At 48.3% G+C, this 18,938-nt stretch overlaps 1 protein-coding gene across 1 annotated transcript; it reads right to left on the minus strand.

Annotated features, from left to right (window-relative positions):
- Nucleotides 15,487-18,642, minus strand: DUSP1 (dual specificity phosphatase 1). Its single transcript, XM_018065720.1, has 4 exons — nt 17,974-18,642; nt 17,552-17,697; nt 16,969-17,188; nt 15,487-16,538 (listed from the first exon to the last, which is right to left on the minus strand). Exons 1-4 carry the CDS (start codon nt 18,338-18,340, stop codon nt 16,168-16,170), a joined length of 1,104 nt encoding a protein of 367 aa, XP_017921209.1. The 5' UTR covers nt 18,341-18,642; the 3' UTR covers nt 15,487-16,167.

Below are 18,938 nucleotides of genomic sequence, written 5' to 3' on the forward strand. Positions count from 1 at the left end.
AACCTTTAACACCTTTGCCTCGATTCTCTGCAACCCCTCCACCTTGCAATTGCTAAGAAGATATCACTTTTTGCTATTGGTACCCAGGGTTTAAAAAAAAAGAAAAATAAATAAAAGGATGAATATGCATTTTCAAGCTAGTCAATATGTACGATTCCCAAGATTTCATATCTGCCCCCTACCTCCCTCCCTTCACATCAGTGAAGTCCAAGACCGACAGAGAGAGGATGGCTGGGGGCACTCGTGGAGGCGCCAGGTCCCCGCCAAGTCTCCCAGCCTGAGGCTCACAGTCCTGGTCTGAGGCGGGAGAGGGGCAGGAGAGGCACTCTGCCTGGAGAGGGGCCGGGCCTGGGGGCGGCACTCCTGGGGCACCGCCGCGTGCTGGAGCAGACACACGGCCTGTGCTCCTGTGTTGCCCTTGTTCAGTTGCTGTGTCGTGCCCGACTCTTTGCGACTTCATGGACTGCAGCACACCAGCCTTCCTTGTCCTTCATTATCTCCCTGGCTTGCTCAAACTCATGTCCATTGAGTCTGTGATACCATCTAACCATCTTGTCCTCTGCCATCCCCTTCTCCTCCAGCCTTCAGTCTTTCCTGGCATCAGGGTCCTTCCCAGTGAGTCAGCTCTTCACATCAGGTGGCCAAAGTATTGGAGCTTCAGCTTCAGCAACAGTCCTTCCAATGAACATTCAGGATTGATTTCCTTTAGGATGGACTGATTTGCTCTCCTTGCTGTCCAAGAGACTCTCAAGAGTTTTCTCCAGCACCGTGATTCAAAAGCATCAATTCTTTGGCACTCAGCCTTCTTTATGGTCCAACTCTCACACCCATACATGACTACTGGGAAAACCATGCCTTTGACTAGATGGACCTTTGACGGCAAAGTGATGTCTCTGCGCTCCCTGTTGTTTGTTGCTGAGTCGCCCAAGCGTGTCCGACTCTTCACGACCCCATGGACTGCAGCACGCCGGACCTCCACAGCACCTCAGCAGACCAGACTGAGTCCATGGAAGGCACGGAAATAGTTGGACTTTTATTCTGGGTGCTGTCTGTGCTGTTACCCAAACCCTACCCTGGCCTGTCTGCCTTCTTTCGGGGAAGAAAGCAGAAGCAGAAGAAGGAATGTGTTCCGGAAGCAGCCCTCCATGGAGTGGAGGCCACATCCTCGTCCTGTGGAAAAGCAGAGGAAAGAGAGCTGCCTGCCAGGGTTTGACAAGCCCCAAGTGAATGCGGAGGAAGGAAGCTGAATTCCACGCAGGCATCCCCACCCCATTCCTGCTCTGGCCAGGTCAGGTCCTTGCCCCTCACTCAGCCTCAGCTCCCACTGACAGAGGCTTCGGACAACTGTGGTCCTTCCCACTCGCGCATTCATTCACTTCCCCAAGTATTTCTTGAGCACCTACTATATTCCAGACCTGGTCTAGGGCTGGGAATGCAACTGTGAAAGAGGTTGATAAGGGCCCTGCCCAGCGAATGACGAGGGCTTACAGTGCAGACAGGGGAGCAGAAACAGACACTGTCATCTAGACCAGAAGCTAGGCCTGGGCCTGCCTGGTGCATCTTGCTGTCTGATATGTTGGGTGAGTGGAAGCAGCCCTTGCTGGGAGAGGTCTGTAGTCAGGTAGCAAGGTGCGGGGGTGTGGAAGTGGAGGGAGGGGCCTCCGGCGTGAAGGTATTCAGGCAGGACCTCTCTGAGAAAGGGAGAAGCCAGCCTCACAAAGGAGAGTGTGCAGAGGTGTGTATGACTGTATGAGTGTTCATGGATGCATGTGAGTGTGAGTATGTGTGTGAGAGCATATGTATTTGAGTGTGGATATGTGTGCGTGTTTGGGTCTGTGTGGGTGTGTGACTGCAGGTGAGTGTATATGTGGGTGTGTGAGTGTGGGTGTGAGTGTGTGTTGGGTGTGGGGGTTCAAGTTCCAGGTAGAGGTAAGGGTACAAATGTTCTGCAGTGGGGAAGTGCAATCTGTTTATTGAAGTAAATGAAAGAAAATAGTGGAGATTCAGAAAGAAAGTGGAGGTGGTGTGGGGAAGAGGTGCTCTGCCAGTAGCAACATGTGTGGGGCACTTGTCACGTGCCAGAAGCCATGTTACATAGGAACTCGCTGAGCCCCACAACTTGAGGAAGTATTCCTATTATTAATCCATTATACAGATGAAGAAACTGAGGCACCAAAAAAGTAAATAACTTCCCCAAGATGACAGAGTTTGAACCCTGGCTTCAGGGACCTCTCTTTTAACTGTTCTACCAGGCACCAGGCTAATTGAGTCCACGGAAGCCAGGAAAAGAGCTGAGCTTTTATTCTGGGTATGATTGGAAGTCACTACAAGGTTCTAAGCAGAAGTATGACTTCAGGTGTTAGTCAGAATTAGGGTCAGGTGCAAGAAAAGTCCCAGAGAAGGCAATGGCACCCCACTCCTGTACTCTTGCCTGGAAAATCCCATAGATGGAGGAGCCTGGTAGGCTGCAGTCCATGGGGTCGCTAAGAGTCGGACACAACTGAATGACTTCACTTTCACACACTGGAGAAGGAAATGGCAACTCACTCCAGTGTTCTTACCTGGAGAATCCCAGGGATGGGGGAGCCTGGTGGGCTGCCGTCTATGGGGTCACACAGAGTTGGACACGACTGAAGCGACTTAGCAGCAGCAGCAGCAGCAGCAGCAAGAAAAGTCCAGTATAATAGTGGCTTAAACAGCAGGAATATAAAATAGAGTTTTCTCACACGCAAAAAAAACCCACCAGATTCCAGAGAAAGAGAAGACAAGCCACAGGCTGGGAGATAAACCACTGTTATCCAAATACACATACAAACATCTTGAAACTCAACGGTAAGAAAACCACCTGATTTTTTCTTTTTTATCGTGCTACCTGACATGTGGGATCTTAGTTCCCTGACCAGGGTTAGAACCTGGACCCCCTATAGTGAAGATGCTGAATCCTATCCACTGAACCACCAGGGAACTCCCACAACCTGATTTTTTTTTTTTAATGAGCAAAAGATATGAACAGATAGCTTACCAAAGAAGATATAAGTATAGCAAATAAGCATATGGAAAGATACCCAACATAAGTCACTAGGGAATCACAAGTTAAAACAAGATATCAAAATAAGATACAAGGATATATTGTACAACACAGGGAATACAGCCAATATTTTTAAACAACCATAAATGGAGTATAACCTTTAAAAATTGTGATTCACTGTATTGTACACCTGTAACTTATGTAATACTGTACATGAACCATACTTAATTAAAAACAAAAACAAAAATACCACTACACACCCATTAAAATGGCCAAAATCCAAAACACTAACAATACCAAATACTGGCAAGGATGTGAAGCAACAGGAACTCTCATTCATTGCTGGTGGGACGGCAATGGGTGCAGCCACTTTGGAAGACAATTTGTCAGTTTCTTACAAAACTAAACATGCTCTTTCAACACAATCCAGCAGTCATTCTCCTTGTTACGTACCTAAAGAAGCTGAATGCTTATATCCATGAAACTCAGAGCAGCTTTATTCATGATTATTTATAATATTTATTTATGAATTTATCTGTAATTATGTTTTCATAATTGCCAAAACGTGGAAGCAACCAAGATGTTCTTGAGTCGACGAAAGGATAAATAAGTGGTCATACATCAGACAATGGAATATGATTCAGCTGTTAAACCATGAAAAGACAGGCGGAAAATTTAAATGTGTATTAGTAAGTGAAAGAAGTCAGTTTGAAAGAGCTATCATAAATGACATTGTTGCTGTTGTTCAGTCGGTAAGTTGTGTCTGACTCTTTAAGGCTCCGTGGACGGTAGCACACCAGACTCCTGTCCTCTGTTGTCTCCTGGTGCTGTGCGCTAAGTTGCTTCAGTCGTGTCCGACTCTTTGCAGCGCTATGGACCATAGCCTGCCAGGCTCCTCTGTTCAAGGGATTCTCCAGGCAAGAATACTGGAATGGGTTGCCATTTCCTCCTCCAGGAAATTGTCCCAACCCAGGGATCAAACCCGTGTCTCTGACGTCTCCTGCCCTGGCAGGGGGCTTCTTTACCGCTAGTGCCACACCGTCTCCCGAAGTTTGCTCAGATTCATGTCCACTGAGTTGGTAATGCTATCTAACCATCTCATCCTCTTCCACCCCCTTCTTTTGCCTTCATTCAGTCCATGGGATTCTCCAGGCAAGAATGCTGGAGTGGGTTGCCATTTTCTTCTTCAGTGGACCACGTTTTGTCAGAACCCTTCACTATGATCCGTGCATCTTGGGTGGCCCTGCAGGGCATGGCTCACTGAGTTATGCAAGCCCCTTCACCACAGCAAGGTTGTAATCCATGGAGGGGCAGTGACATTCTGGAAGCGATTAAACCTCAGAGACAGTGAAAGGATCAGTGGTGTCCAAGGGTCCCGGGTAGGGGAAGGACTGAATAGGTAGAGCACAGGAGTTTTTTTCTTTGCTATTGCATGTAGCATGAGGGGGTCTTAGTTCCCTGACCAGGGATCAAACTAGTGCCCCCTGCAGTGGAAGCGTGGAGCCTTAAGCACACAGGGAAGTCCTGATCACAGGATTTTTAAGGGAGTGAAACTGCTCTGTAAGATACTGTGATGGTGGATACCTCATTATATTGTTATCCAAACCTGTAGAATGTACACCACCAAGAGTGATCCCTAATGTGAAATGTGAACTGTGGATATTGGGTAATGATGTATCATCACTGTAACAACATCCTACTCTGGAGCTGTATGTTGACAGGCAGGAAGGCTGGGGCCTGTATGCGGAAGAAGGTACATGGGAACTCCCTGTGCTTCCCACTCAATTTTCTGTGAATTTAAAACTGCTCTTGTAAAATAAAGTAAAAATAAAAATTAAAAAAAAAACTGCTCTAAAAAATAAAATCTAATAAAAAAATTTTAACTACTGATACAGACCACAAAATGGACTATGCTAAAAGAAAAAAAAAAAGGCATGCTGATTGAAAAAATGCAGACACAACAGAAAGAATACTGTGTGATTCCATTTAGAGGAAGCCCTAAGATTACAATTTTAATTTATGGTGACAAAAGATATACCCTTAGATGGCTGGGGTAGGGATTGATTGGGCAGAGGCATGAGGGAATTTTTGATGATGGGTATGCTCTAGATCTTGGATGTGCTAGTGGGTATTCTGTATACATTTGTTAAAATTCAAATATATATAAAATTATGTAGATTTGTCAAAAATCACTACCCCATAAGAGTAAAATAGGTTTATTGAGGTGAAATTTATCTCAATGAAATTAGGAAAAAGGAAGGGAAAAAAAAATCCTACTAGGGCTAATGATTTTGCTCTGCTCAATGAAATTCTTTCTTACTTACAAACTAACAAGTGAGTCAACCAAAGTTTTACAGGTGCTTACAGAAAACACAGGACTCCTGGGTCAGAGACAGGGAGTTTTATTTCTCACAGCAGAGTGGGCAGCATGGGGTTCTTGTTTGCATTGGGTCCTCTTGCTGCCGAAGTTCCATGGGACCAGTGCAGTAATCCCAGATGGATGCTGTGGGTCTGTATCAGAGCTGAGACACACTGACTTTAGGAAAATCATTATCTTCTAGGAGGCTGCTAAAAAATCTAGCCAGCATTTGTTCTGGAGAATAACATCTCTATTATCCTGTTCAGAACAAATCTGTTCTCTGTTCCAAAAGAAGACACTATCTTAGTTCCCTCAGGCTATTTGCCGTTTAAAAATTCTCAAAAAGATGTGACTCTGTCTAAAGCATGTCACAGAAGGTATAAAAATTCCATGGAGAATTACCTCCTGACAGGCCTCAGGGACCCAGACTCCTATCTTTCTGCTCTGCAAGATATTCACGCTCTGCACGAATCATTCCCAGTATGCTTCCTGGTTTTAGCTGGCTGCCTCCGCTCCAGTCATCACATCAGTATTCTAGACGAGAAGAAAGAAAAGGGGAAGAAAAGCAGTCTTTAAGGACAATCTTTAAGGATCCTTTCTGGAAGTTGCACACACATTAGGCCTGACTTATTCAAATAGCCGCACCTGGCTGCAGGAGAGACTGGCAAACGTAAGACGTATACCTGGCTAGGAATCTATTACTAAAGGGAAAAGGGAGAACAGATACTCGTGGCCGTTAGCCACCTCTGCCCTCATCATTTTAATCATGGTCTGTTAATTTACTGAAAATGCTGAGAATACAAGGATACATCAACCCACTTCCCAGGAGCCCTGGGAGTGTGGGAAGCCTCATCAGTACTTCCCACCTTCCCCAGTCTTAGAGCGCCGGCAGGCTCCCGACTGCGGGCAGGACTCACCCCTGTCTTGCTTGGGGCAGTGGAAAGACCCTGCCAAACTTGGCCTTGGACCTGACACTGAATTCAGCCCAACTTGTGACTCTCAATGAATCCTCTACTTTTTCAGGTCCCTCCACTTTTTACTACCCTTTGTGACATGGCAATAATCCTAAACCCTGATGACGAGGCTAGACGGGAGCATTAAATCGATCACATATGGAAAGCAATAGCCACAGGAGGTGCCCAATAAATGAGAGTTCCCTTGTCTTTCTTTTCTGACCCTGAGATATCATGGCTGTATTGGACACTAGCTCTGGACAGCTGAGAAGGCGGTGGCACCCTACTCCAGCACTCCTGCCTGGAGAATCCCAGGGACGGGGAGCCTGGTGGGCTGCTGTCTATGGGGTGCACAGAGTCGGACATGACTGAAGCAACTTGGCGGCGGCGGCAGCAGCAGCTGCAGCTCTGGCCAGAGATATCAGAGATAAAGTTGTCCCCAGGAAGAGCAATGGCCTGAGTGGAACCCAGGTCTTGACTCTTCAAGGCTGCAGGGCCCTTCACACCAGAGAAGCAGCTCATAGTACAATAACTGGGCTTGAATGCTGTGTCCTGTCACATTCAAAGTCAATGGGAATGGGAACCGAAAGGGCTGACTCTGGGCCATGGGAGCAAGGCAGTCATAATCATATTGACTCATCTTAATGAAATACTGTACTCGACACAGTTTTTAGGTCCCTGATGAGAAGAGCCTAACGAATTCATTCATTTAAAATATGAAGAGGAAGCTGGGGCCAGGCTCCCAGCTAATACCTTTCAGTCTTTCTTCCCTGAGGGCCATGCCCTTGGCCTCACTTAGGGCCCCACAGTGCCCACAATTTGAGATGCCCGCCATGTGGGGCACAGGGCTCTGGTCCATTCTGTGCAAGAAGAACAGGTGCAGGGCCTCTCATGATGGCTCCTGGGAATTCACTTCTAGAACAAGCTGTTTCAGCCTGCGACAAGTCCTAGGGCCCTTCTTCCTTCTATAAAATCTATTAAACAACAATAAATTGGCTTCAGACCACTCCTTATACCCCTGAGGACAGGCATCCTTTCTGTGCCTTGAACCCAGACTTCTAGGGCTCAAGGGTCACCCCCTGCAGAAAGCTTTTTCTTCTTCTTCTGCCCTCCACCCTTTCCTCCCTGCATCTCCCCACTTTCTTGTCCTTTCCACACCTCACCACCAGCTCCCAGACCATTACACTAAAATCCTGGGTCAGCCCATCAGTCTATGCCACTTGCTGGGAGAGGCCAAGGTCAGGGACTGTGTCTTCTCCATTCCTGTGCGTCCAGTGTCCAATGGGAGGCCTGGCACCAGTCAGAACTCTAGCTTTCATGCCTGGATTGTGGGCTAAGGCACTTATCTCGGCCAGGACCATCTGCCTTAGACTCTCCAGTGTCATCGCAGTAAATACCAAACCCTAGTCTGACTGGCACTGACATCCCCCCGCCTGCCACTGCATACGGCTCTACCAGGCTGGCAATATCCTAGAATGAGGTCCCTCAAGATCCCCAAATATCCCTTCATTTCCCCAACCACTCCTTTCCCCAACTATAAGCCCAGCCTCATGGTGGGACACAGAAATGAGAAAGGCACGATCCTGCCCTCGGTGGCTCATAATCTGGTGAGGGTTGGATGTCCTCTCCCCCACCTCTCCTCCTCCCCTCTGCTCCCTGCCTTTGCTCCTTCCATATGCACGTAATGAGCAACAGATAGCCGAACAGACTGAGGCGTGCCGGGAAGGTGCTGCTGAGAGCCACTTGAGACCTTGACAAGGGACATTTCCAGAAGACTCAGTATGGAGATCTAATCCTCTTATTAGATGAGAAGCTGTGAGTCATAACCCCCAAGCAGTGCTACAGACTTCCCCATGAATCACCCACTGCCCCATCTCCGCATTAGAGGCACCCACCGCGGGGAATTCTCCTTTGGATGGGAGGGAGGAAATGTGGGGGAAAATGTGGGAGGCTGGGGCTCTGAATGGAGTCCCTGAGCAGCTCTCCCCACTGCTGTCCTGCCAGAGTCTCAGCCCTGATCCCGAGAACGAAGCCCCAGGGTGAGCCAGGACCCTCACGTTATTTCCTGATTACCAAGTGCTTTTATAGGCTTTATTTCAGTTGCACACCACTGTTGTGTTACTGGAAATTCTCCAAGGGAAATTGCCTCATGTGGAAGGGAAAGAAGTCGGTTGAGCAGAAAAGAACCACTTCCCCCTAGCCTGAGCCCAAGACCCACCCAGAAAGGAGAGGGATTGTCTAGAGACGTCCAGGTTCTCTCATTTATCGATCACATGTATTGACTGAGTGCCCACTGCATGCCAGGCTCTGTTGTAAGGGCAGAAGACCCCACACTGAACCAGACAGACAAGATCCTTGCCCTCAAGGCCTTCCGTTCTAGCAGGGAGAGAGACCATACACAAAGAAGTCAGTGTTAGGTGGTAATAAGTGTTACATGGAGGAACAAAACAGAAAAAGTACATGGGGTCGCCGTGGGGCAGGGTGGTTGCTAAGTTTAAATGGAGTGGAGGTCAGAAAATGGCCCATTAAAGAGGTGAGCTGAAGGAAATGAGGGAGCCAGCCTTGCAGGGATCTCAAGGGAGGTCTGTTTGGTGGAAGGAAGAGAATGGGTCCCTGAAGCAAGAGTGAACTTTGTGTACGCGAGGAAGATCAATGAGACCACCTGGTCTTGAAGAGATAATTGAAAGGGAAGAGGAGCAGAAAAGGCGGTCAGAGACGTAGCAGACAGATAAGTCATGTCAAGTCTTGTAGCCTTTGTAAAGACGTGGCCTTTTATTATGAAAGAGATGGGTGCCGTGGAGGGGTTTTGAAAGTCTAACTCCTTTCCTGTGTGACAGACCACGTCACTCTACTGCTGAGGACTAGGAAAGGTGAACAAAATATTTTTAAGCTTTTCAGATTGAAGACATTCAAGCACTAAAAGGGCAGTGAGGAACTGTGGGATCAGGAGGCAAACCCTGAGGGACGCGAATAGGATTTGGGTGTCTGCTTTCCCCAAAGGGTTATCTGCCAATTCTGAAGCGGAAGGCTGAAAGACTAGCAATGTGAGCAGAGACTTTAAAAGATTCATGAGTATAATGGGACAAATATTAAAGTTGAGGGCATACCAGGAAGGAATCTGGTACACTCCTAGGCTTTCTTGTATATTACCCCCAAAAGTAATATGGGCTCAGGGGGCTTGGAACTTCCCCAAACTTTTAGTTGAAACTACTAAGAAAGTGTTAATCACTCAGTCGTGTCTGACTCTTTGCAACTTCATGGACTGTAGCCCACCAGGCTCCGTGGTCCATGGAATTCTCCAGGCAAGAACATTGGAGTGGGCTGTCATGCCCTTCTCCAGGGGATCTTCCTGACCCAGGGATTGAACCTGGGTCTCCTGCATTGCAGACAGATGCTCTACCATTTGAGCCACCAGGGAGGCCCTGAAACTACTAAAGAATACAGCTTTAGAAGAAGATTTCCGTCCTCACAGGATCTAAAGTGCAGCTTCAGGCCCTCTCAACCCGTCTCCGTTTCTGGGTGGGTTAAGGTTTTCTCAGATTCCTAGGCCTCCAAGCCACCTACAACAAAGTAAGCCCTCTTGAAAAGAAAGAAACACTGCCTTAAATAATCTGTAAGATTTTTCATACACAGAGCCTGACAATCAAAAATAACCAGGCATATGCAGGAATAAAATGCGATTTTACAAATACAAAAGAAACAATAGGCAACACAAGAGAACCCAGAGAGTTATTAGTCCCAGACGTTAAAATAGCTGTTTACATGTGACAGTATCAAAGTGGAGGGTAACGGAATCTTCCAAGACTAATGAAAGACATCAAGCCACAGATTTGAAAAAAACTACAAATCATAAGCAAGGTAAATAGGAAGAAAACTACAGAGACATTGTAACAAGAACTGCTTGTAAACAGAGAGAGAGAGAAATCTGAAGCAACCAGAGGGAAAAAGACCAGTTACCCTCATGGGGACAACAGTAAATTAGTAAGCTGACTTCCCAAAGACAACAAAATTCAGACGATGATGGAATATGCCTTCAAAATGGTTAAAGAAATAAGGCTGAAATTAGAGTTCTTTGCCCCATGAAAACATTTTTCAATAATGAAAGTGAATTTTAACAAAACGTGTATGGAAGCAAAAACTGAATTTGTCGTCAAAGACGTGTCCTATGTATAGGCAACCCTAGAAGGATAGTTTCAGCCTCTGGTGGCAGGCAGAGAGGAGCAGCGCAGAAACGGGCAGAACAGTCGTGGGGCCACTGTGGCAATGCAGGCAACTTCTGAGGGCGCCTGGACCAGAGGGCTGGCTTTTGGAAGTGATGAGAAGCGGGTCTATTTTGAAAATTGTTTCGGTTTAAAAATGGACCTGTTTCTTAATTTACTGATGAATCAAACACATGCTATGAGCAAATGAGAGGAGTCAAGGATGTCTCCAAAGTTTCTGACCCAAGCTAAAGGAAGAATGAAGCTGCCAGTAACCAAGATGAGAAGGGCACAGATGGCGCTGGTTTGAGGGTAAATCAAAGGTTTGTTTTTGGAATTGCCAAATTTGGAAGTCTCCTTAACAAAGAAATGGATATGTCAAGGAGGTTGTTGGAGTCTGCAGTTAGGAGAGAGGTCCGGGCTACCTTTTTAAATTTTTTCCTGTATGATGATGGACGGGGGGGTGGTAGTGTTGATAATAATTATGGTTAAAGAGGTTAGCACTTATTGTTTATTGTGTGTTAAGTACTGCGCAAAATATTTTATATACATTATTTCATTTACTATTAACAACTACCATGTAAAGCAAATACTTTCAAGACTCCCTTTTTAGAGATATGAAAACTGAGACTTTGAGTGGAGAAGTGATCCAAGGTCATACAGCTATTAGTTGTTGTTCAGGCATATGAAACAAAGTCTCAGAATTTGGGGGATATTATCAAACTACTGAGCACTTTCTAGGGGATGATCACTGACTCCATTATTCAAAAGACATGTATAAGTACCTGCTGCTCCCTAACCCTTCGAGTAAGTCCTGGGGCCCAGACACGGGGCAAGACAACTCACTTCTCCCCATTTTCCTTCACCAGGACACTCTAGGGAAGGGTTGTTGTTCAGTTGCTAAGTCATGTCCGATTCTTTACAACCCCATAGACTGTAGCCCTCCAGGCTCCTGTCTATGGGATTCTTCAGGCAAAAATACTGGAGTGGGCTGCTATTTCCTCGGGGAGGGTGCTGCTGGGCAAGTGACAGATGGGGCCAGAATGGGGACTAGCTGTGTCACCAGAGGACAATGAGCCTTTCCTAAGCCTCTCTGACGGGCCCAGACGTGACCACCTTTCATTTAATCCTTAAAAAGCCTTTGACGGTCAGAGGTTATTGGCCCATATTACAGATGAGGAAACTGAGGCTTAAAGAGTTTGGTAACTTACCCACAGTAAGTAAGTCACAAAACTAACAAGTGGCAGAAGCAGGTCTTGAAGTCAGGTCTAGCTGACTCCAAGTCAAGTGCTTTATCCACCATCCACAAAAGTCCCTCTCAAACCTCAGGTCTTTACCGCCCTCCTGGCTTGGAATCCTCTTCCCAGTTGTATCCTCAGGTCTTAGGTTCACCAGTCACCCCATCAGAGAGGCCTCCCTGATCAGCAAAATCTAAAGGGCCCCCTCTTAATATCTCACCTTCAGAGCCTTCATCCCGCTTCTGTCTTAATTATTTACACACTCCAACTCCACCACTGTTAGCTACTTTATCTAGCGCTAAAGCATCCCTGGGCGTGTAGAGAGTCAATAAATATTTGTGGAATGAATGAATAAAAAAATGAATGAACCAACAAAAGAACGAATGGACTACTGCTTAACCTAAAAAGCCACAGTCAAAAAGAGCGATTCTACCCTATTTCCCTTGGCGGGCACAACTGTGTGCACTGTGGTGCTAGCCACATCCTTTGTTTGGAAGATGAAGACACCTCCTGAGCCCATACAGGGGAGCAGAGGCTTGGCTGGACCCCGAGGCTCTTCTCCAACAAGTTCGCCCTGCAGAGCCCCAGGAAAGTCCCCAGAAGTGGGCAGCCCTCCCACCTGCTCCTCAGAATGCAACCTGCGGAGAAAAACAGCCCCGGGTGACCTGGATCCACCCGGCGAGGTGTGGGAAACCTGAGCCGGGGCTGGCGCTGGGCGGGGCCACCCTACACGGCCTCGGCTTTGTTTGCCTCTGTGTATGGCAACCAGAAACCACCGAGCCAGCAGTTCTCAGAGGCCACCTCCCCCCACCCCTTTATTTTAATCTCCTAAACTGATTTGTCAGCACCAGGAAGTGACATGACAGCTTTCCTCACAAAAGGGAAACTCCTCCGGGTTTCCATGGGGATGGAGGCTACTGTGTGATCACAGATTTATATAATCTTAAAGGTGTACACACCATGATGTCATCTGCCAGGAGCCAGGGGAGGGAGGGAGGGAAATGGAGGCCAGAGGCTGCAAGCCTAAAGCAAATTAGCTGCGATTTGCAAAATTCCAAAGAAAAGAGAGGATGCGGTGGAAGCATCTGGGGTTGGTAGTCTCCTAATGGAATAATGGATGCCTGGAAACCACAGGAAAGCATAAAGTATGCATTGATGCATATTCTACGTCCTAGAATTAGAGGGCTGGGAGGAAGCTTACCCATTAGATCCAGTGCAAACTGGTCATTTTCTGGGTGGGAAAACTGGGCCCCAAGAACCGCTAGTGGTCATCAGGAGAGGAGAAAGGAATCTGACGTTTTTCCAGGGCCCACAACCTGCCAGGCACTTCTACATTCAAGAGCCTATCTCTCCCTCCCAGGTGAAGTCCAATAGGTTTTTTTATCTTCATTTTACAGATGAGGAAACTGAGGCCCAAAGGGATAAATGGTTTTTCCACCTCAATATCATGGGGTAAAACCATGGTGACGCCTGGTTGGCTATAAAGCTCATCTTTTCCTCACTCCTATGAGCTGTCTTTTGGACTGAACTGGAGCTTCCTTCCCTAGTCTTTTTACACGCCCACGTTCCCATCTCTGCAAGGCCTTTTACTTGCTGTATGACCTTGAGCTACAATCAGAGGGCTGTCACTTCACCTCTCTGAGCCTCTGTTTCCACCTCTGTAAAATGGATTTTGCTTTAAAGGTTAAATTCAATCCTATGGAAAGCAGTTAGTACGGTGGCTAGCACAGCGCACCAGTTCTAAAACTGACAGCTGTTATTACATTTATCGGTATTAAATGATTGAGATGTCCCTATGTCAGTCTCCCAGCTGAGAAACATTTTAATAGCTTAAGCATCTTTCTTCTCATCTTAGGTAATTTTTATCTTGACTTCCCTGGTGGCTCAGACGATAAAGCATCTGCCTACAATGCGGGAGAGCCGGGTTCAATCCCTGGGTTGGGAAGATCTCCTGCAGAAGGAAATGGCAACATACTCCAGTATTCTTGCCTGGAGAATCCCATGGACAGAGGCCTGGTGGGCTACGGTCCATGGTCGCAACGAGTCAGACATGAACTGAGCAACTTCACTTCACTTCACTTCATCCTTCCTAAGAAAAGCAGTCTCAGGCCCAAAGTGACATTTTCTGGAGGGCCTGAAGACCAGGAACTGAACACACAAAGAAGAGGGGTTATTATAATGCTGGCTATCGTGGCTGGAGGGAGGTTAAGTAGCTTGCCCTGGGATACGTGAGTGAATTGTTTTCACTGGCGTTTCCCTTAGGCAGCCACTGTATTTTTCCACTGTGTGGATCACATTGGAGATTAATTCTGGTTCAGCCGATGCCTGCCAAGCAGAAAGCGATGGCCCAAGCCCACAGTGATGGCAGCCGTGGCATCTGCCGTGGACTTGAAGTCGCTGGTATGCTTCCACAAAGGGAGATATTTGCAATAGTAAATGTCTAGGGTTTGATAAAAAACAAAACAGACGAAACAAAATTGGATATGGTTTGTTTTGAAAGGCGTGAACACTTGTAATCGGAAGCCCAGACGAGGAAATGAACTTGCCGGCCCAGGGTAAGTTCTCAGAGCAGGGAAAAGAAATCTTCCTGGCGCTGGGAGTCAAGCGGTGCATGGTGACCCAGTGGAGAAAGGTCAAGGCCTTGAACAATGGGCCTGGACCAAGACCACTACTCTGGGAACCCCTGGAAAACTACGCTGTTTGCTTTCTGGCTTCCTACAGCACTTTATCCAGAAACAAAGGAATGCAGAGGCTAAGGGGCCAGCAATCCAGAAGCTTCTCTGTTGTTTAATTCAGCATTAAAGACTGGGCTACGGGTTGGTAGTCAATTACACCTTCTCTGTTTCGGGCTGTTTGGCAAGACAGTGAAAATCCAGAATATTGCCCTAGAGCAAGCCAGATTTAATTGTCTATCTTCTTCAACAAAATTATGAAATCAGGGCAGCAAGTGACCTGAAGGAGGCTGCCACCAAAAATGCTGGGTACAGATGCGGAGATGCCCAGGGAACGGGCTCCAAAATAGTAAGGGTCAGGCTGGGGTGGGGGCTCCAGGTGACTTGTCTGCATTGTATTGGCTTACTGTGCTCAGTATTCCTTTCATAATTAATAAAGGTCTTTTCAAAAGAAAAAGAGCACGTGAGAAGCAAGTGATGAAATAAAAAGGCCATAAAATTAGGAAACAAAACAGACATAGGGCCCAACTCCCCCACTTGTGTTCCTTAGCTATGCTGGGTCTCTATCCTTTACAGATCTTGCTGAGTTGTTCTGGGGTAAGCACAGCCCACCTTGCACATGGTAGAAACATACTTGTGCCAAGCCTACTGAGGAACTATCTTTATCTCTTTAGTAGAGATCAGAGGAGGGGAGGAGGCTTTTTAAGATTAACCTGGGGGAAGGTAGTAAATGAGAAAAGCAACCAAGCATATGGCCACTTATTCCTAGCTTTGGCTCTGGGTACACTTGGGTTCCCTGTGTGACATGTTGGGAAAAACATAGGCAGACACTTGAATTCATTACCAAGAGCAGGTTCTAGTACTTTTATAAAATAATTGATCACATTTCTCTACCACCCTGGCAACCCAGCCATCTTATGGGACTGGGGGGCCACCAAGGAGTATGGGATCAGATGCCAAAACATATTCTGAAGGACCTTGTTTTCCCCTATTCCAGTTATGGGAAAGGAATAAGAGGGCTGACCAAGAAAAGCATCGAGATTTCAATAGAAATGCCATAATTTATTCTGTTGTATAAAAAAGTCATCCTTATGTAACAAAATGTCTTCTTAGAAGAAGATATATATTATTTCAGGTCATAAATAATCAGCAAACATACAACTGTTGGCAACTTAAAAAACAAAACAAAATCAACACTGGTGCTTTCCAGTGTTGAAAACAAACCTGCTTAGGATATATTTACAGGATATTACAGTACTCAAACACAAAAATTGAGGTATTTGGTTCTTCTAGGAGTAGACACTGACATTTGTGAAGGTGGACCGCCTACACAAAAATAAATAAAACAAAGTATATTCTCATATGTATATGCGTTGTCGGGAATGGTAATACTGGTAGGTATGTCAAGCATGAAAAGTGTCTTCAGAAAACAGGGACAAAAAGAAATCGGCTCTCACACTTGAGTCCTCTCTCTTCTGCCCCTTTCTGTCCGAGGGACTTGATGTACCCACTGTATGTTGGTCCCGAAATGTGCTGAGTTCAGCAAACATCTTGGCGTGAAGTCATCATTACAACTGCTCAGGAACCCAGTGGAACTTGGGTGAAATTAAATAAATAAAGACCAGCCCTCACGAGCCCCCTTCCCTGGAGTTATTGCATTTCCACTTTCCAGGAGCCTGGAATCCCGGTGGGTTGTGAAGATCACCTCCCGTGGCTTTTCAGCAGCTGGGAGAGGTCGTGATAGGGCTCTGAAGGTAGCTCAACGCACTGTTTGTGGGGTGGACGGGAATGGAGACCGGGAAGTTGAAGACAGTGGTGGTGGAGGTGCTGCAGTCAAGCACAGCCATGGCGGGGCTCCCCGCCTCTGCCGAGCAGTGGGGGGCCAGGACCTGCGACTCAAACTGCAGCAGCTGGCCCATGAAGCTGAAGTTGGGGGAGATGATGCTTCTCCTCTGCTTCACGAACTCAAAGGCCTCATCCAGCTTGACTCGGTTAGTCCTCATGAGGTAAGCGAGGCAGATGGTGGCCGATCGGGAAATGCCCGCCTGACAGTGGACAAACACCCTTCCACCAGCATTCTTGATGGAGTCTGGAAAACAAAGGGCAGCTGGTTATTTGAGAGCCCAGGAGAATGACTCCAACCAACCCCAGGTGTCTAAGAAATGCCACATGTGTCCTGTCCAGTATGGTCGATATCACCTCATGTCATCACAGACATACTGTCCATGAAGGCAATGCGGGCACAGTGGATTTAAACAGCGGGGGATTTAAACCCAGGCAAGGCATCGCCACTTAGCAGATTGATATTGGACAGATCAATTCAACCTGAGATTCAGTTTGCTAATTTATAAAGTGGGACATCGAAACTGTACTTTGCAGGGATGCTGCCCATGCCAGACTGATTTTAATGTCTAGAGGAAAGCTTAAATCTATGTCGCTCAAGTTCTTGCCATGGAGTTTAGTCTCAGTCACTGAAACAGAAGGTGTGTGGCAAAGTCCCAGGCATCTGCTCCACTTACCTATGAAGTCAATTGCCTCATTGAACCAGGAGCTGATGTCCGCCTTGTGGTTGTCCTCCACGGGGATGCTCTTGTACTGGTAGTGACCCTCGAAATGGTTGGGACAGTTCGCAGAGACGTTGATCAAGGCAGTGATGCCCAAGGCATCCAGCATGTCCTTGCGGGAAGCATGATAGGCACTGCCCAGGTACAGAAAGGGCAGGATCTCCACTGGGCCACCCTGAAATCCAGAAACATCCAACGCTTGTCAAGCTTTGTTCAACGCAATGGTGGTGCCCACATCCACAAAACCTCCCTCCTGGATAAGTTAGTTTCAATATTGGGTGAACCTCACAGCACTGTTAAGAGTGTCAATAAATATGGGACTAAACCCATTTGCCTAGGCAGGGCCAACAAGCTCGTTTCTGTAGTGCCAACAATTAGAGGCTCGGCTCCATCATACCATTTAACCACGGGATAAATGAAATCTCCTGTGTCCCCTGTTATAAATAAAGCTGCACGTCACTTTCTATATTTTCACTAGCGCGGCTCTGCCACCTTTGCCAGCTCTTCCTTCTCCCCTCCGGCACAGCCCCCTACTAACCTGATCGTAGAGTGGGGTGCTGCAGGAACTGCACCCCGATTCAGCGCTGTCAGGGACACTAGTACTCAGGGGAAGGCTGAGCCCCATGGGGGTCGACTGTTTGCTGCACAGCTCCGGGTAGGAAGCAGAAAAAGCTTCATATCCTCCTGCGAACACAAAGAGACACATTTTTTTCATTAGTACCGCCGAGACAGGGTACCTTCATACAACTTCCTCATCCACCAGAGCTGGAAGTTTAGCCCGGAGAGCCCCAGGCGAGTCTTTGTTCCTAGAGCCAAACAAAGCCAACAAGTCCCCACAATGAGACTCAGGCGTCCAAGCTCTCCAGGTGGAGCAGCACCCCCCGCAGCTGAGAACCAGGGGTCCCCAGACTAGGCGGCGGAGGGCGTGAGGCCCGCCCCTGAGCGTCCCCGAAGGCGTACCTTTGAGCAAAAAGATTTGCGCGCTGCGCGCCTCGCGGCAGAGCGCTCCGGCGGCCAGGGCCAGGGTGCCGTCGCGCTTGGCGCAGTCCAGCGCGGCGCTGCGCTCGTCCAGCAGCACCACGGCGTGGTAGGCGCCGGCCAGCAGGCGGCCGCGCAGCTCGGCGTTGGGCACGATGTGCTCCAGACCCATGGCGCCCTTGGCCCGCCGACGCACAATGGTGCTGAAGCGCACGTTGACCGAGCCGGCGATGTGGCCGGCGTTGAAAGCGAAGAAGGAGCGACAGTCCAACAGCAGGCACTGCGCCGCGCGCTCCCGCAGTAGCGTCCGGAGGCCTCCGGCGTCCAGGGAGACCACTTCCATGACCATGGCCGGCCCCAGCGCCCCCAGCGTGCAAGTCGTCCTGCGTTCTTTGTCCCGGGAAGCGAACAGCAGGGCGATGGCTTTCGAGGAAAAGCCCGACCCCGGTTTTCTTTGCGCCAAACCCAAACTGCCTTTGGACCGAGCGAGGGGTCGCCGTGTGGGACTCTCGACCGCCTCGGCTTCCTTGTTGCTCTCCCGAAGGCCCTTCCACCCGCGACTCGCCCAGGGCCCCGAAGTCTTTCGCCGCGAGTCCGAGCCGGCGGAGAGCGTTTATATTGTGGCTCCGCGTAAGCAAGCGGGGCGGCGCGGGGCGGGGCGCGCGCGCGCGCGCGCGCTGTGGGGGAGGGGATTGTTTGTTTGAATGACGGTCACGTGACTGGTGTGGTGACGTCACCCGCCTTGCCGGGTTTGGCGCCGGAGCAGCCAAAGGCGAAGACGTCAGCGGCCTCCGAGTGGGGTCCGCTGGCTAAGCTCTGGCTCGGGCTTCGGCCTCCGCCCGGCCGTCCAGCCTGCGCCTGGCGCGTCCCTAGGGGAGCTGGTCCGGGCCACTCTCCGGGCCCAGCGCGGAGGGGAGAGGGTGGGCGCTCTGCCAGCCGAGGGCTGA

The sequence above is a fragment of the Capra hircus genome, chromosome 20 (genome assembly GCF_001704415.2).
Source record: "Capra hircus breed San Clemente chromosome 20, ASM170441v1, whole genome shotgun sequence".
In the NCBI taxonomy this organism is placed as follows: Eukaryota; Metazoa; Chordata; class Mammalia; order Artiodactyla; family Bovidae; genus Capra; species Capra hircus.